This window comes from Psammomys obesus, unplaced genomic scaffold (assembly GCF_907164565.1).
Source record: "Psammomys obesus unplaced genomic scaffold, mPsaObe1.curated_primary_1811, whole genome shotgun sequence".
In the NCBI taxonomy this organism is placed as follows: domain Eukaryota; kingdom Metazoa; phylum Chordata; class Mammalia; order Rodentia; family Muridae; genus Psammomys; species Psammomys obesus.
In genome coordinates, this window is record NW_026596149.1 from 3,116,730 (window position 1) to 3,133,439 (window position 16,710).

The following is a 16,710-nucleotide window of genomic DNA, read 5'->3' on the forward strand; positions in this document are numbered from 1 at the left end:
GGCGCCCCGCGCACCTCCCGCGGGCGTCCGCGCCGACGCCAGCCCTGGCTGCTGCGCACAAACTCCACACGCAATACCGCCCTTCTTGGGGAATGCCACCTCGTTTATTCGGGGCTCCGTACCCTGAGAGGGCTGGAAACGCTCAGCAGAGAGGGAGTTCGCGACCAATACTGGAAATTCAAATGCTCAAGAGTTGCCCTCTCAACCATTTCACATGTGTAAAAGGTGTCAAAATAGATTGGCATGACTTCAAAAGGGAGCTCTTTTGCCACTGAAAATGACATCCAGCTCGCTCAAGCGACGGTCCTGCAGGAGACAAGGCGCTCTGGTTTTCCTCTAGGCTCTGGGGGTCGTCAGCCTCCCCAAGTCACAACTGAGTTGCTCTTTCCAGGCTTTTTGAAGCATCCTTAAGTTTGCCCACCAAGTCCTAAAAAATGTACAGCTCATGTCACAATCTGGGGACACAAGAAAGGAAGCACCCGGCTTTGAGGCAGCTGCAAGAAAAGTCCGAATAACATCTAAGGAGTCTAAAACTGAAGGTGACTTTAACGGCTGGCAAAACACTGTCAAAAGAAGTGCTTCCCTTACCGGACCTCATCTTCGAGTCAGCTATTCAAGTTCTAACTAAGAGTTTTTACAAGCACAAAATATCTAAACCATGTCTAAACTTCTCTAAGGAAAGTTGATTCACACCTTTTCTGTTTAAAGTTGTTCTAATATTGACACTGAAATGACTGCAGATGTCTTTGGAACATTCAATTTCATCCAAATGTTCAGGGATATTCTTCATTTTATTTAATTGGTAAGACATAACTTCGTTGTCCATCAATCAACGAAGTTTTCAATTTCTTCAGTTTTGCACTGACAATATAAAGTTTTAAGAAGTTATGTGAACTTTCCCTTTGTAGAGTAATTTAGAACTGCTGCTTAAAAATACAACTTTGAAAGTTTAAGTTGTCAAAGGCATTTTTAAATCCTTGCTCTTACTTTTGCTCAGTTTTACTGAATCAGATGCATAATAAAATGAAGGCAAGTGTATTGAACACAAAATTTCAGAAGTTATGTTTCTTTAAAAACAGCAAACACAGGCTACTGATATGTTACTATCTTACTTTTAAAAGTGAAGTCTGTATTAAATTTCTGCTCCCCACTCTCCCTTTGCCACTGAATCCTGAACCAACCTTCATTTTCTAATGATGCGTTGATTACAGTTTTAAATTCCATAAACATGGTTCTCAAACACCCACTAAAAGTAGCATATCCAAAGATCTTGATACTGTACCTGTAACTGTTCCATGCTGCAACTAAAACTAATCTCTGGGTTGGACTGGGCATCACTGCTCTATGAAAGAAAAAAAATACTGTTCATCTGTATAAAGGAAATTAAAACGTGTGTTACACATACCATTTTTAGATAAAGATCTATACATACCTCTACATTTAAGGTCACCAAATATCCAGGTCGGTACATCTTATGAAGTTGATTGGTCTAAAACAACACAAAACACCAATCTTTAACTCTAACCTAAAAGAAGTTCCTCTAAATCACTCTACTGAGGAGTTTGTTACACTTTACCTTTATCTGATATTCCAACCGCCAAGAAACATCAGTTATATGAGGGAGAGATCTGCCTATACTGAAAGACAATGATAATTTTGTAATACCTATAGAAAAACTTCCAGTATCTACTGAATGGTGTCTTTTTTTCCTCAACCATTTCATTCCACTCTGAACAACTTTAAAATGCTGCTGAACATCATCATCTTCAAGTTCAAAAGAGTAAAAGCATCCTACTAAGATTATATCAAGCTCTTTCCTTAAAGACATTAGCTTAACTTCAATTGTTCTGCTTGCCCTTTGGCCCTTTTATTTTGGGTCAGGATCCCAGGTTTTTGGCCCTGTTTTGTCTCACACCAGCAAGCTCCATTGATTCCCCACAAGTGAAAAGTGTCCCAGCTGGACACCTAATACAGTACCTACCTTCCCAGTAGGATTTCTAGAGAATTCTTATTATTCTGGGGAAAGAAGGAAAGAAAACACATTTTTGCAAACAGCAGGAAAAAGGGGGAGGTGGAAACTAATTGTTAATTAAAAAGTTTAAAGTAAGTAACCTGATACTCAGTGCAAAACAGTTCTATTCGCTCTCGTTCAAATTTACAGTCTTCTAGGTAAGTGCTAGAGGAGTGGGGGAAATAAACCAAGGCTTAGGCTTTCTTTAAAAACTGAAATGACAATCACAAAGATGCCACTTAAAAATAATCGGGCATTTAGATAAAGCCTGTACCTGAGAGTGGATCTGTCAACTCCGTGCTTTCCTGCCTCCAGGATGTAAGTTGCAGCTGCTGCATGACAATGCTTTAAAACCACTGGGTCGATATGTTTCAAGTCTGGGTGATCTAAAATAAATTAGTTGCTAATGATTACAAATTCTTTAGACTCCTGTTCCTAAGAGGAATATTTTGGTTTGGGTAAGACTTTTAGAAAAAATAACAAAAACCCAATTGTAAATGGATGAGATGAACAAGGTCAATTGCAAAACAATAAAGAGAACACAACAATAATCTGCTGTCAATCTCTTTTCAATTACCTTCTTTTATTTCGTCTTAATCTTTAAAAAAAAAAAAATACCAGGCAGGCCTCAAAGAAAAGGGAACAGTGGTTGCTGGCTGGATGAAAGCAAAGGAGAAACAGAAGCCAGTTTACATAGTGTTGTAATTTTCAAAAGGAACAACTTTCAAAAAATGACATTTTACAGTAATTGGCTCCATGGACATAAATATATCATGGAAGTTTGACAGGAGGGTATACACCAGAATATACAGGAGAAATTTCAAAATCCCATCAATATATTCAAGTTACACACACACACATACACACACACACACTGTGCAGAGATTAACCCAGGTGGTGGTTACTATTTTTTGCTTGGAGAACATCTTCCACTTTCATACTTTTTGTCCAACTGTCTAATATGAAACTAGGGGAGAAAAAAAAAAAAAACACCAGAGTTCTGAAGTGTGTTGATACATTTGAGGAAACTATCTACAAGTGGTTTGTCTTAAAGTACCCTCTGAATCCATAATGACAACTGCATTCTGCGACCAGACATTTAAAACAGTCTCTCTTCCTGGTAACCGCTGCAGAACAAAACATTCTGGGCGAAGAAGCTGGGTTCAGCACACTGAACGCCAGTGTTGGAGTCCTCCCAGGCTCGGAGGTGTGCTCTGGGCTGGGGAAGTCAGGGCTATTTGACCCAGCCGTTCCTTCGGAACAGACCCTTCTGAACCCCCTCCAGCCCAGCCCGGGAGGCTGGACCACAGGACCTCCCCAGCTGAAGTCCAAGTGTCAAAACAGCCTCCGGGAAGGCTGAAAACCCCACACAGTTAGGCCACAGGCAAGACTTGAACGCGGCTTTACAAAGGAACAAAGAGACTGGCAGAAAAACCAGGCCGGGAGCGTGGAGCCGGCCGCGTGCAGGTGCCCTGCGGGGGCAGCACGGCGCTCAGGGCCCGCTGGGGTCCCCACACTCGGCCGAGCGGGGGCCGGAGCCCGGGGACGCGCCCGGGCTGGGGCTGTGCCCCGGTCGCCGGGCTGGCGGCTCTGCCGGGCGCCCCTCCGCCCAGGCCGCGGCGGCGGGCGAGCCGCTTACCTAGCGCGGCCTCGTCCGCCCGGGCGTCCAGCAGGCTCTGGAAAGCCGCCCGGAGGAGAAGCGCGAAGGCGTTGGAGTCAAACGAGCCGGGGTCCGCCAGCGTCTGGAAGCCTCTCTGCACATACTCCGAGAGCTCCATTGTGAGCGCGCCGTGACCTTCGACACGCGCACCACGTGACTCGCGACGCGCGCCCAGCTGATCGGCCGCGCGCACCAGCGGCGGGGCGGCTCGGGGAGGTTCGGCGCCGGCTCGGGACGGTTCGGGGAGGTTCGGGCGGCGGCTCGGGGAGGTTCGGGAGGGTTCGGACGGAGCTCGGGAGGCGGCTGGGCCTCTCGGCCTCCGCCGCCCTGCGGGCCTCCGGGGCGCTACGGCCTTTCTTCCGCGGTGCGGGAGCCGCTGGCCTCGGCCGCGGCCGCCGCGTGGACGCGCTGGCGCTCACCTGGGACCGCACCCGCTCCGTCCCGCCGGGCCTGGGGCGGGGAGAAGCGGGGGTCCCGCCGCCGCCAGTGCGAGCCGAAGCGGGGCTTCGGGACGGCGGGAGCCCGGCCAGCGAGCACCCGCCAGCCTGACCCGCGGCGCTGCCCTTCTGTGAGGCTCAGACACCTCAAGGTGCCGATTTTGCCGAGTCTTTGTCACTTCAGGAACACGGCAGGAGACTCTGGAGCGACGAGCACGGAGACGCGGCGTGAAGAGCCGGTGTGCGCGCGCCGCACTTAACAATTGGAGGATTAATGCATTATTCATGAGGATATTTGACAGGATTATTAAAAATTTCATATGCCTCTGCGAATAAATACCTTCCAAAGGCACCCTGTCGTCTAAGGTGTGTGCTCCTGAAACCACCCAGCTCGCGGCGTAGCTTTAATTACCCAGCAGAGTCTTCGTTATCGTCATGAAGCGCGGCTGGGAATGGCAGCATCCTTAAGTGGACATGAATTACTTCTTCAGATGGCCGTAACTTCAAAGGCAAACCCTGCATAAAGTTTACCCCCCCCCCACCACGAAGTTGGTCTAGGAGAACAATAGTTTTTACATAGAAAACCGCGAAGGAAGATGCATTAGGCATTTTTACTTTTAAATCAAGAGTTTGAAACCTGAAAAAAAAAACCAAAAAAAACAAAAACAAAAACAAAAAAACAGTTCTTGAAGGATGGAGGAAAGGGCCGTGGAGCAAGAACTGTGCTTTACTCTTCCGGAGCGATAGTTTGCGACGTCAGATTCAACACGAAACGCTCTTGTTTGTCCTGATTTAGGTGCTCATTTGTAGGGAAAGGTTATTGGTGAGCAAAGTCGGCTTGCCTCGTCGCCGCGACGCGTGGACAGTCCCCCACTTCACGGTGACGGTGAAGCGGGACGCTCTGGTGTCCAGCAAGTTGATCGCGCGGCTCAGCCAAGCTCGGAAAAGCACGTGCAGCCCTTCGCTAGGTGAGAACACAGCGGCAGCAAAGGCTCATCAGTCCCCCGAGGGTTTTCCTGAAACAAACACCTATTAATTATGCCTGTCTCCCGTCCTCTCCACTTCTCTTTTTACCCCTCCCACTTAAAACGTCAGCTGAAAAATCTCAAGATACTTGATTACAGGGCAGAACCGTGTATGTGTTAATAGTAACAACAGTGAAACGTTCTGTTTATTATATATTTTATGACCACTGTTACCACTCAAACAGAATTTGAGTTGATTGCTCTGATCATAGTTTTCTATCAACACTGAAAATATTTCTGTGTGAGCATGTGCTTTTAAAATAATATTTAAAAAGAGAATAATAAGCAAATGATAGCATGTTTGTGGGCATAAAAGCTAGGAAATTCACAGTGGTTGTTTGCCCCTGTAGCCTTCACATGCCTCTTGCCTATACTGTCCTTGCAGGGGACTCATCTCTCCTGTCCAAATATATTCATGTGTTAGGCCCAAGTACTGGCTACACTTCCAGCACTCACAAAAATTTTCAACCATGATGTTTTCTCATGCTAAAAATTGGATTTTTTTTTTTTTTTTACTACTATAAGTAAATTTCTTTTTATTCCCTTTGGTGAAGACATAGGATTAAACATTTTATTTACTGAACATCTGTGCCTTTGACAAGCTGTTGCAATGTAATGAAACATTGTTATTAAAAACATGCTGTAGACTTCCTTGGCCACAGTCTTATAAAATCAGTGTATTTTATATTGTTAGAAAAACTGAATAACATTCTGAAAGTGAGCAAATAAGTACTTAAAACTTTTTGTTTCCACAGCTAAAAACAGCCTTGACACTTCCATTAAACTTTACAAATCTTTGCAGACTCAAAGCCAATAGACTGACCTCAAAGGGGACTTTAGAAGAACAGTTTGGGGGAGCTGAAAATAACAGTAGTCAAACATCTTCATGTCAATAATGTGCCTATCCTTTATTGTTACAAACATTGAAGTCTCAAGTACTGATATCTTTGTTTTACTTTTTAAGAACCTAGAAGTTATTTTAAGAACTAAAAAGTATCCTTTTAAACAATGTTTTTGAGTTTCAGAGTACATTGTATCCTTTGAAAAGGCTGTTTGTTTTAAACAGCTTAATGTGGCCACCTCACTGTCATTACAATGACAGTTGGCCAGGGCTTTAATAGCATCTCTGTGGTCAGCCTTCCCCAGAGGCCTTATTGCTCTACATATATTAGTTTTCTGAATTAAAAACAATTTTTAGGAGAATAAGTACTTTTGATATTGTGCAAAGCAAGCTGAGAGAAGGTGCTCCTGTAGATTAAGGAGTTTTTTGGACATCTGTGGGCAGGAAGTAAAAAGAGCATGTGTAACGCCTATAAGCCAGCTGGAACCTGTGTGGTTCCTGCCCTTCCACCAATACTCTCATGTTCCAGGCATGCAGAAGACGGCAGCACACACCTAACGCCCCAAATAAAAGAAACTACTTTGCTTTTTACCCCCAATATGGTTTCTTTCATGATTAATAATACACTCTGGAAAAATTCGCTAATGAAAATAGAATTGTTTTTTAAGCTGTTCTTACCACAACTGGACAGTTGGAAGGAATGCTTAATTGAGTTATACATGACCTTTGAGGAATTTAGGTCAAAAGCATTTCAATTAAGTTTATAAGATCTATGTATAGGCATTTATTTTATGAAGCATATTTACTTTGTAAGTCATGAATTGGGACTAGAGATTTGAATGGTTAGGTCTTTGCACATTCAGGATCCTAGAGTTCAAATGACCTGAGTAATAAGAGGAGACACTAAAACTCTTTTTTCCTGAGTTAAATACAAAATGGAATCTCAATTTCTAAAATCATCATTGCTACAATAACTTATTCAGATGCATATAAAAAAATTTCAGTGTAGCCTACCTTAGTGTATATGTGTGTATTTAAGAACAAAATGCAAATTCATTTCAATGGAGTCAGAGTTCAATATAGGAAGGAAAGAAAGAAAGATGTGAGGTAACTTTAAAAAAAAAAAAAAAACAAAACAACTGGAACCAGAGAAATGGAAATCCATGATAAAATATTCCATAAAACACTCAGAAAAGTCACAAGCATTTGGGTTTTCTCCTCAAAAATTTAATTTAAGACATTAAAATTAAATACTAAATGGCTCAGTTTCCATTTAGATTTTTCACTATTTTATACCATTTTCTCATTTTAAATGAATAACTATAAAATATAAAAACTTCAAAATTGAACAAGAAAGAAATTTTAAATACTTAAAATCCAAGATTCAAAAAGGTCAAATTATCATGCTGCTAAGGAACTCTTTCTCCTTTCTTCTTTCTTTTCTTTCTTTCTTTTCTTAAAGGAAACATCTCAAGGCCTGTCCTGAAGGAAGGGCACTAATTTTGTTAAAACTTTGCAAATGGAGAATTCTATAATCAAGTTAGTAACAAGAAATCTTTTGCATGTCTGAAGCGAAGCGTGGGCGCTGCTGTCGCTTGGTGTCACCAGTTTTGTTACTGCTGAGGTGAGAACCAGAGGACTGCAGATTAAAGGGACATGCATGATCAAGTCACACATTTTAATATCAACTTTGTAACTAATCAGCCTAGAAAATAAGCAACATCGATTAGACAGACTCTCCACAGATTAGTAAATAATTTTTTCTCTTCAGGGCTTCAGAGTAACATCAAAATGAAGATGTCTGGACCCTTACCTTGAAGCAAAGCAGTTGAGTTGGGCGGGAATATCTGAGTCACATAGGCCAAAGCTGTGAAAGAGACATGAGGACATGTTTTGTGAGAAGGAAGTGGGATGAACAAATGCCATTTGCCAAAAGATGAAGACAAATTTTAATTAAAAGATGAGGAAACTAGGAAAAAATGAGAAAGAGCATGTATGCATCATCCAATAGGAAAAGAACGTGTCTTGGAATTTCTGCACAAACAGGAAACAGTAATTTGATTTTAAATTCATCAAGTGGCCTAGGTGACTGCAACTTATCTTTAAAAAAGAGATTATTAATAGCAAATTTACTTCTGAATCATTGCTTTTTTAATCTCCATCCCAGCGAACTGCTGTGGCAGTTACGATGGTCAGTCATCAGGCAAATGCTATTACACAGATTAAATTCACGACTGAAACAATGAGCACAGGCCCTCAAGAGCAGGATTCTTTTCTTTTCTCCCTCTCTTTCTCTGCTTGAGTTATAAAGATCACAACTCACTTTCCAAAGTCTTTGCTTTGGTGTCAGCTCAAATGACCCACGATTCAGCTGAGAGAGGGTAAAAATGAAGCCCAGACACGTGGAGACACGCTCATGCTGATGAACTTATCAAATTCCTGACGTGCACAGACTGTCCATTACATTGTTAGGATATTTTTAAGAAGAGAGAGAAAGGAAGAGAGAAAAATTAACAGTGAAGAAAAGCATACAGAAGGGAAGAAGAGCCTTCTCCTTCACCAGAAGATCAATGAGGTTGCTTCCTTTCTCTCACATGTCTGTTCCAAGACTTCCTTAGCTGTGCTGGCTCCAGCAGACAGTAGGGTAGCGCCCCAGGTACAGCGGGTAGGTCATCATGTGCCATGTCCAGAAGCCAGTCTCCAGGTGCTCTACATCTCTGCGACAGCGCCAGCTACCTGACAGCGCCAGCTCTTCTTTCTTTGCTTCTGGATTTGGAATTGATTCTATGTTTTCTCAGGCCTCAGAAATTGGAATTTTGGTCAGACTCAAGAGTTCCAGAAAAAACATAAACAAATAGGCCTATGTCAGATAATATGATTGCCTATAGAATCATTTTTAAAGTTTGTATTTTGAAAGCTTACTTTTCATATATTAAAATATAAAATTTTAATGTATAAGTACCCCCCATTTATTTTAATCAAAGGAGCTTAACTTTCAAAGGCAAATGAAAACAAAAGAAAATGAGAAGAGGGAAAGAAATGTTTTACAGACTAAAACTCAGATAAAAAGAGAATCTGTCCTTGCTTGTAAACTGCAGGGGCTGACTATATTCACTTATCAAATGATACGTTCTGGCAGGAAAATTACATGTAGATGGGATGGTTTAAATTAAATGCATTATAAACACTAAAAAGACTATGTTAAGTGTACTCTGAACTCACTTAAAATAAGCATTTAAATGAAAATTAAATTTTAAAAGAGACTGGGACGTAGCTCAGCAACAGAACACTTGCTTAGTGTATACAAGGCCCTAGATTCAATCCCTAACATGGCTAAAACCAAACCCACAAAAATGCAAATGATTTTTAGATAGCTTAGCAAAGAAAAGTCTAGAAAGAAGGATAGTTTGTTTTCAGAATAGATGTGAGGTTTATTGATGAGCATGATTTGGTGGCTGCAGAACTCAGCAGCTGAAGCCCTCAGGTGTGCACAGCTCGCCCATGAAACCACTGGGGGTGTATTTGACTCCCAGAGCCACCAGCAATGAGCTGGCTACCATACCTTCAAATTCATCGGCATCAAATTGCTGAGGCCCAACCCCCCTTTCTTAAAGCCAGACTTCTTGGAGATGTGGATCTTCTGGCAACCAGGCAACTTAAACTTGGCTCCGTGTAGAGCCTCCATCACAGTTCCTCATACTGCAGCTTGATGTAGATCTCCAGGATCACCAAGATCTCCAAGGTGCTTCAGAGCAACATTCAGAAGCAACGGTTGTGCACATTACCAAGAAGATGCTGTTTGCAGTAGACACATATTTTACAATGTTTTGAAATACATATACAATTTAAAATAATACTGGTTTAGAATTTATTTTTTTAATAATTTATTTATTTTATTTTATGTACATTTGTGCTTTGCCTACAAGTGTGAGGAAGTCAGATCCTCGAACAGGAGTTACAGCTGCGAGCTGTCATGCAGATGCTGGGAATTGAACTTAGGTCCTTCAGAAGAGCAGCTGTTGCTCTTAACCACTGAGTCATCTCTGCAACTACTTGGTTTAGAATTTAACATTTTAATTGTTTGTTCATGAATATGTTATTTTCAATAAAATACACATTCTATTTCTCCTTTCAAAATAAAACATAGACTTGAAACAGTTTTATAAAAAAATTCAACCCAAAAAATAATTTGCAGAAAACCTTAGTAGTTCTACTTTCTCACATTTGTTGGATAGACGATTTTTTCTGAACAATATTAGCTTCATTATCCTAACTTTGTTGAAAAAACAGGTACCGTGAAAACTGAAACAACTTTCCTAATGTTTCTTCCCATGGACTCAACTTTTTTCTTTGTTTCATTAGTTTATTAAGTTTCAAAATACAACATTATAATTTTTTTCAAGTGTTATATTCTAACTTAGAATTATTTCTTTGTGTTCCTGGGGGCTTTCCAGAGCCATGTGTGCGCGAGCACACCCCGGGCCTCTGCACAAGCATTTTCATCTGTATTTTAAGGAAAGGGACTGGTTGAGGAAAATGTTACAAAATCTTTTTTTTTTTTTTCTCTCGTTTTCCTTTTCTTCCAGGAGGGCTTTGCAGGCAAGGCAAGTGCTCTGCCACTGAGCTACCTCCCCAGGCCCATAAAATCTTTTTAATGTAATAAAATACCAAGAAAATATAGTTAACTGTTAACAGGGTGAAGCAGAGAATTGTATTATATAGCCAATTTAGTCCATGAAATTAAAAACTTGGACCTCTATTTCCAGTATTTATGTAATTACTCAACTCCACAGGTGTGTGTGTGTGGTGCGTGGTGTGTGTGTGTGTGTGTGCTGATAAAAATAGGTCTGTATCATTTGGTGTACTTTAATAAGAAAATCACAATTTAAATCTTACAGTTCTCTATAAAATACAAGTCAAGAAATAAAACACCCAGAGAATAATAATATTGGAAATAATAAATTTCCAATAATAATATTGGAAATGTAGGGGGCTGAGAGTTTCAAGACACTCTGGATTTTCATAAGCTTTTCTAAAAAAACAAAAAAAAAAAACCAAAAAACAAAAAAAAACAAACTAGTGAGGTCTTTTTATTTTATTTGTGTCTTCATCTTGTTTTTCTGCGTAGCCCTGGCTGTCCTGTTTCTCTCTATAGACCAGGCTTGAAGTCAGAGCTCTCCCTGCCTCTGCCTCCTGAGCATGTGCCACCGCTGACCACCTGCTATTCATTAGCTTTTCTTAACTTTAAAATGACAAAGGTTTTTTTTTAAGTTTTACATATTAATTTTTATGTGCACTAGTGTTTTGCCTGAATGTCTGTCTCTGTGTGTAAGGTTATCAGATCCCCTGGAGCTGGAGTTACAGACAGTTGTGAACTGCCATGTGGGTTCTGGGAATTGAACCACGGTCCTTTGGAAGAGCAGCCAGTTCTCTTAACCACTGAGCCATCTTTCCAGGCCCATGACAGAGAATTTTAAATATTTTAAAATTTTTAAATAAGGCACAAGTGTAATATATATATTATATATATATATAATATATATATTTGATATATGATGATATACAAATATATACAGGTCTAAGTATAAGATATAGATAAATGGATTTTTAATAGCATAAGAAAATTGTTGGGTTTTTCTAAAATAATAATAGTTAATAGTATAATACAAGGAAGTATTTATGGGTAGAAATGAAGAATAGTTTTATAAGACCACAGGTACCAATGAAAGTTGTTGTGCTCATTTCAAACTATTTTATTTGGGGCATTTAAGCCTCTACCTCCCTTCCACAAACCCTTTAACCCTGGGTAAGGGGAGAGGGAGTGCAGACCCTTTTACTTCTCCTGGCTGTTCAGGGTCAACGGTTCTTTTGGGTCTATACCAGTCTCCATCCACAGCAAACCCAGAAAGCAGTCTCCTCCAAGCCTCCGAATTGAAATGTTTCTCTCTGTCTGTCTGCTTCCAGCTGCTGCAGACTCTCCAAACTGACATCTTCTCTTGCTGAGCTCTTTTATGTGTATACGTCACAATCCTGGACCACACCCCTCTCCGTGCTGTTCAAGGCAGGCAATTACCAGCTGGCAAAGACCATGTCCCATATGAGACAGTTATCAGCTGTGGACAAACTATAGCCCAAACTAAAATTCCACACTTAGGCTTAAAGCAAAATCATATTTATAAAACATAACTGAGTTGTTAAAGAAACCAAAACTTCCATGACAGAAAGTAGTATGTTTTGTTTCACAAATTTTTTTATACACTTTAAGTTCTTTACAAACAAGTCTTTCTGGGCTGGAAAGATGGCTCAGCAGTTAAGACATGGGTTAAATTCCCAGCCCTCACATGGTGGTCCCCAGCTCCAGAAGATCCAGTGCCCTCTTCTGACCACTTTGGGTATCAGGCATGGGGTGTCCATACACAGGCAGAACACTCAAACATATGAAATGAAACAGATAAACCTAAAAATGTTGTAGTAAGTCTTTCTTTTAGTAGTATGCACTAGAAATGTTGGGAAATACTGATTTTTTCATTTGCCAGTTATAACCAAAACAATATATTCTACATACATTTTATATAGTTTTTGAAAGTTACCTTAGATTGTTTTGATAACAAAATGAAAATAAATTAAAGATGAGATACAGTTTTTGTGTGTATGTGAGGTATTTTAACCAATGATTAAGGGGAATCTTCAAACTGATACTTTAAATTAATTTACATTTCATTTTTTATTCTTTATTTCTAAGTTGCTATGATCAATATTTGTCTCTTTGTAGAGATGGTGACATTTAATGTTTAAGTTGAGTCATAGTGATAGTCTGTTAAATTAAAATCAAGAGCAACTATAGGAAAGCAGTCATTTCGAAAGCAAACATCCTGTCATGAGGGCCGTGGAGGCAGAGCATGTGTTGTAAGTAACAGACTCAAATATTTACCTCAGCCACAAGTGTCTGTCCACTGACAAACGGTTTAAAGACAAGCTACTTGCATTTGCGTAAGCCTTTTCTCTTAGTTCCCTTTATTAGCATTTTAGAAAACACGCAGTATCAATGTGATTCCCGAGGTGGTTTTTAGAAAATGCCACCGTGGGCTTCTTAAAAAGATGGCTCCGCGGGGCTAAGAGCGCGGGCTGCTCTTCCGGAAGACCCGGGGCTTGACCCCGGCACCACTGCGGTGGCTCACAACCCTCTGTAACCCCAGTTCCACGGGATCCCACGCCCCCTTCTGGCTTCTGCAAACATTGCATGCAGACAAGACACCCATATGCATTTTTTAAAAAAAAGATGCAATAAATAAATCTTCAGAAAGAAAGAAAAGAAGAAGCCACCGGGGCTAGGAGGCCGGCTCGGCGACAGAGCGTGCTTTGCACGGCAGCTCCCTGAGCAGAGGCCAGCGTTACGGAACGCAGCCGAGAACGCAGCTCCGGTAGCTGCTAGCTCGCTGGCAGGGCGCCGGCTTAGCAGGCGCAGACCGGGTTTACTCTCCAGGGGCTCACGAAGCAGAGGTGGTGGGCTGCCCCTGGGATCTCAGCGTTGCGCAGGTGTTCAAGGTCATCCTCCACTACATAGGGAGTTTGCAGCTAGCCCGGCCCACACTAGGTCTGTCTAAATACATAAATATTTAAGTTAGATGTGGAGGTGCACACCTGTAATCCCAGCACTCGGGAGGCAGAGGCAGGCGGATCCCTGTGAGTTTGAGGCCAGCCTGATTGAGTTCCAGGACAGCAGGACTATACAAACCCTGTCTCAAAATGAAATAAAGCTGCTCCAGCTCAACCCGAAATGAGTTGTCTCCATCAAATCCTTCTCCTCAGGGTTCCCTACCCTGAGGAAGGGGCGGCAGAGAATGTAAGAACCAGAGAGGAGGGAAGACACCAAGGAAACAAGGTCCTCTAAATCAACATGAGCACAGCTCCCAGGAACTCTAAGGGACGGAGGCAGCATGCATGGGCCCGCACGGGCCTGCACGGGTCCGCACAAGTCTGCACAAGTCTGCACAGGGCCCGCACAGGTCTGCACGGGTCCGAACGGGCCTGTATGGGTCCGCACGGGCCTGTACGGGCCTGCCCCAGTCCTCTACGTAGGTATTATGGTTTCCAGTTTAGTGTTTTTCTGAGATTCCTGAGTGTGCAAACACACGGTCTCTTGTTGCTTGTGCTCCCTCTTGGCCTCTCTTCCTTGTGTTTGTTTGCTTTGTTCAATTCCAGTGTGTTGGGTTTTATCTTACTTTACTATATTTTATTATTATCATCCCTTTGAAGCCTGTTTGTTTTCTAATGAGAGACAGAAATTTCTGGGGAGTGGATCCAGATTCGAGAGGAGATGGGAGGAGCAGGAGGAAAAACCATGATCAGGATATGTGATGTGAGAAATTGTTCTATTTTTAATAAAAGGAAAAATTTGTTGAAAGGAAATGCTGTTCCATAGAATTGGCATCAGAATTTCAGACAGTTTTACTAATGACAAATTTTTAAATTAAGAAATATATCTTATTAGTGTGTGAGAGTGTAGATGATCTGGGGATTTATGTGCATGTGGCCATGTGGGGTCAGAGGCCAGCTTCCTCCGGCCGTTCTCTCCAGCCACTGATGCTTGCCTTCTGGTGCTTGAAGTCAGGTTGGGAGGCCTGTGTGCTAAGCCATCACACCTGTCTATTTATTTTATCGGGGAGTGTGCATGTGGGCCCAGCGTGTCATGTGGAGACACGACACTGGTGTGGGCTTCTTCTACCGTGTGGGTGGTGAGGGTACGCAAAGCTCATCCACATTCCAACTGTATAAAACATGATAACAAGAGAGTGGCCAATGCAACTCGTCCATTAGAAGAGCCGGCCTTTCTCTGAGTACAAGCGGTTATCTCATTTTTTTAAAGGGAGCTGAATAATTATGTGGCTGAATGTCAAGCGAAACACAAAGTTTGAGTAGTAATTTTCAATGTTAGAGTTTATTTTCAGTTCTGTGCACAATATTGTTTTTTAATAACATAATCAATTATAGCAAAACTTACTGGAAAGGGATATTTAGAACCTTTCTAGACAGCATTTACCCAGAGGTAAAATCACACTTTTTTAACAGGAAGTTGTTCCTAGTTTTTCTTTAAAAGTTCACTTTTATCTTAATAATGGAGAGGGTCACTGCAAAGTCCCACAAATGTGTGCTTTGCGCACACCCACTGAAGTCCAGGGGACTGTGACATGATTGTAAGAATGGCACAGGTAACCGCTTTTTACTTTGCTGTCGTTATAAAGAGCCCTTTACTGGGGAGGTGTCCAGCATATAATACATAGTCTGAAAATTTGCTGAATGAGTGAAATGAAGGTGGTGGAGTGTGAAAATTGGAGGAAATTGGGGTCAAACACCCATCCCACCTTTTCCTCTTTTATGATCTTGGACTACAGATACTTTCTTTACAACTCATTTTACTCAAATGTACCATGGAGATGACAAAGACATTATTTTCACAGGCTCTTGAGAAGCATTCAGAGATAATGTGTATATTTCATACACAAGTAGTTTCAACCAAACGGCAGAATTCTGTAGTCACAAATTCAGGTTTTACTATTATATTGCTTCACAGTTAAGTTTATAGCTGTTTGGCATATGATTAACCATTTGTGGATACCAAGTCCACACTTAGGGAACAGGAGAGTTCTGAGCTGCCTTTTGGGTGCTGGAAATTGAACCCAGAGCTTTTAATTGCTGAGCCATCTCTTTAGCTCCAAAAGCGAATTTTCTAAAGTTCTTACATCACTATTCATGTTATATCCTCTAAGGTTGTGTGTGTGAGAGAGAGAGAAGGTTTCTCTGTGTAGCCTTGGTTGTCCTAGAACTCTGTAGACCAGGCTGGCCTCATCCTCAGAAATCTGCCTGCCTCTGCCTCCCTAACGCGAGAACTAAGAGTGTGCACCACCACTGCCTGGACCCGCCAAGGTTTTCATGGTCATAGTTTTACCCTCCTCCTCCACTTGGTGGTTGTTGTTGTTGTTTGTTTTTTGAGACAGGTTTCTCTGTGTAGTCTTTGCTGTCCTGGATTCTCTTTGTAGACAAGGCTAGTCTGAAATTCGGAGAGACCCACCTGCCTCTGCCTCCCTGAGTGCTGGGATTCCAGGCATACGTCACTGCGCCCAGCTGCCATCTCTGATACCACCATCCCCTCAGCTCCTAGGAGTCAGAGAGTCCACAGTGCCTGTCATGGCCTGTAAACCCTGCCTTTCAAGAAGAGCTACTGGTTTTTACTCTGTAGTTTTAAAAAGTGTGTGTGTGTGTGTGTGTGCGCGCGCTCAGAGGCGTTGCATCTCCTTGGAACTGAAATTACAGGTAGCTAGGAGCTGTCCCGATAGATGGGTGCTAGGATATGAACTCGTGTCTTCTGTAAGGGCAGACTAAGCTTTTCATAACAGAACCATCTCTCCAGCACCCCGTCTTCTTGAAGTGATTCCTCTGAGTGTTCGTGTAGACAGTTGGGGGAGCAGGGAGCTGAATTAGCAGGTAAAGTGCCTGTTGCCCCACCTGGGGGCCTGAGGTCAATCCCTTAAAAACCCACACGGTAGAGGAAACAGCTGGACCACTTGCACATGTGCAGGTAAGTCCCCACCCCTGCCCCACAGTATAAACACGTGTGCTTTACCATCTTAAGTCTCAGGGAGAGAAAATCAAGACACATTCATGCTCTCCTTGGGATGCCTCCTGTCTGATCTGAGAGAGCGGCTTCCCCTCTCACGGAGCGATCTGTAAATTGTGAT

General features: G+C 42.1%; 1 protein-coding gene across 3 annotated transcripts; it reads right to left on the bottom strand.

The window, feature by feature from the left end:
* Positions 1–82: 82 nt before the first annotated feature.
* Commd3 (COMM domain containing 3) lies at positions 83–3,835 on the bottom strand. 3 transcript variants are annotated; one of them, XM_055593738.1, is made up of 8 exons: positions 3,651–3,835; positions 2,286–2,397; positions 2,113–2,176; positions 1,982–2,016; positions 1,577–1,637; positions 1,433–1,489; positions 1,283–1,342; positions 83–306 (listed from the first exon to the last, which is right to left on the bottom strand). In XM_055593738.1, the coding sequence occupies exons 1-8, from the start codon at positions 3,787–3,789 to the stop codon at positions 250–252; spliced, it is 585 nt and encodes a 194-aa protein (XP_055449713.1). In that variant the 5' UTR covers positions 3,790–3,835; the 3' UTR covers positions 83–249. The 3 variants fall into 3 exon arrangements, with proteins under 3 accessions (XP_055449713.1, XP_055449714.1, XP_055449712.1); XM_055593739.1 differs by having other exon boundaries at positions 83–455; positions 3,651–3,834; XM_055593737.1 differs by having other exon boundaries at positions 83–427; positions 3,651–3,833.
* Positions 3,836–16,710: the final 12,875 nt, after the last annotated feature.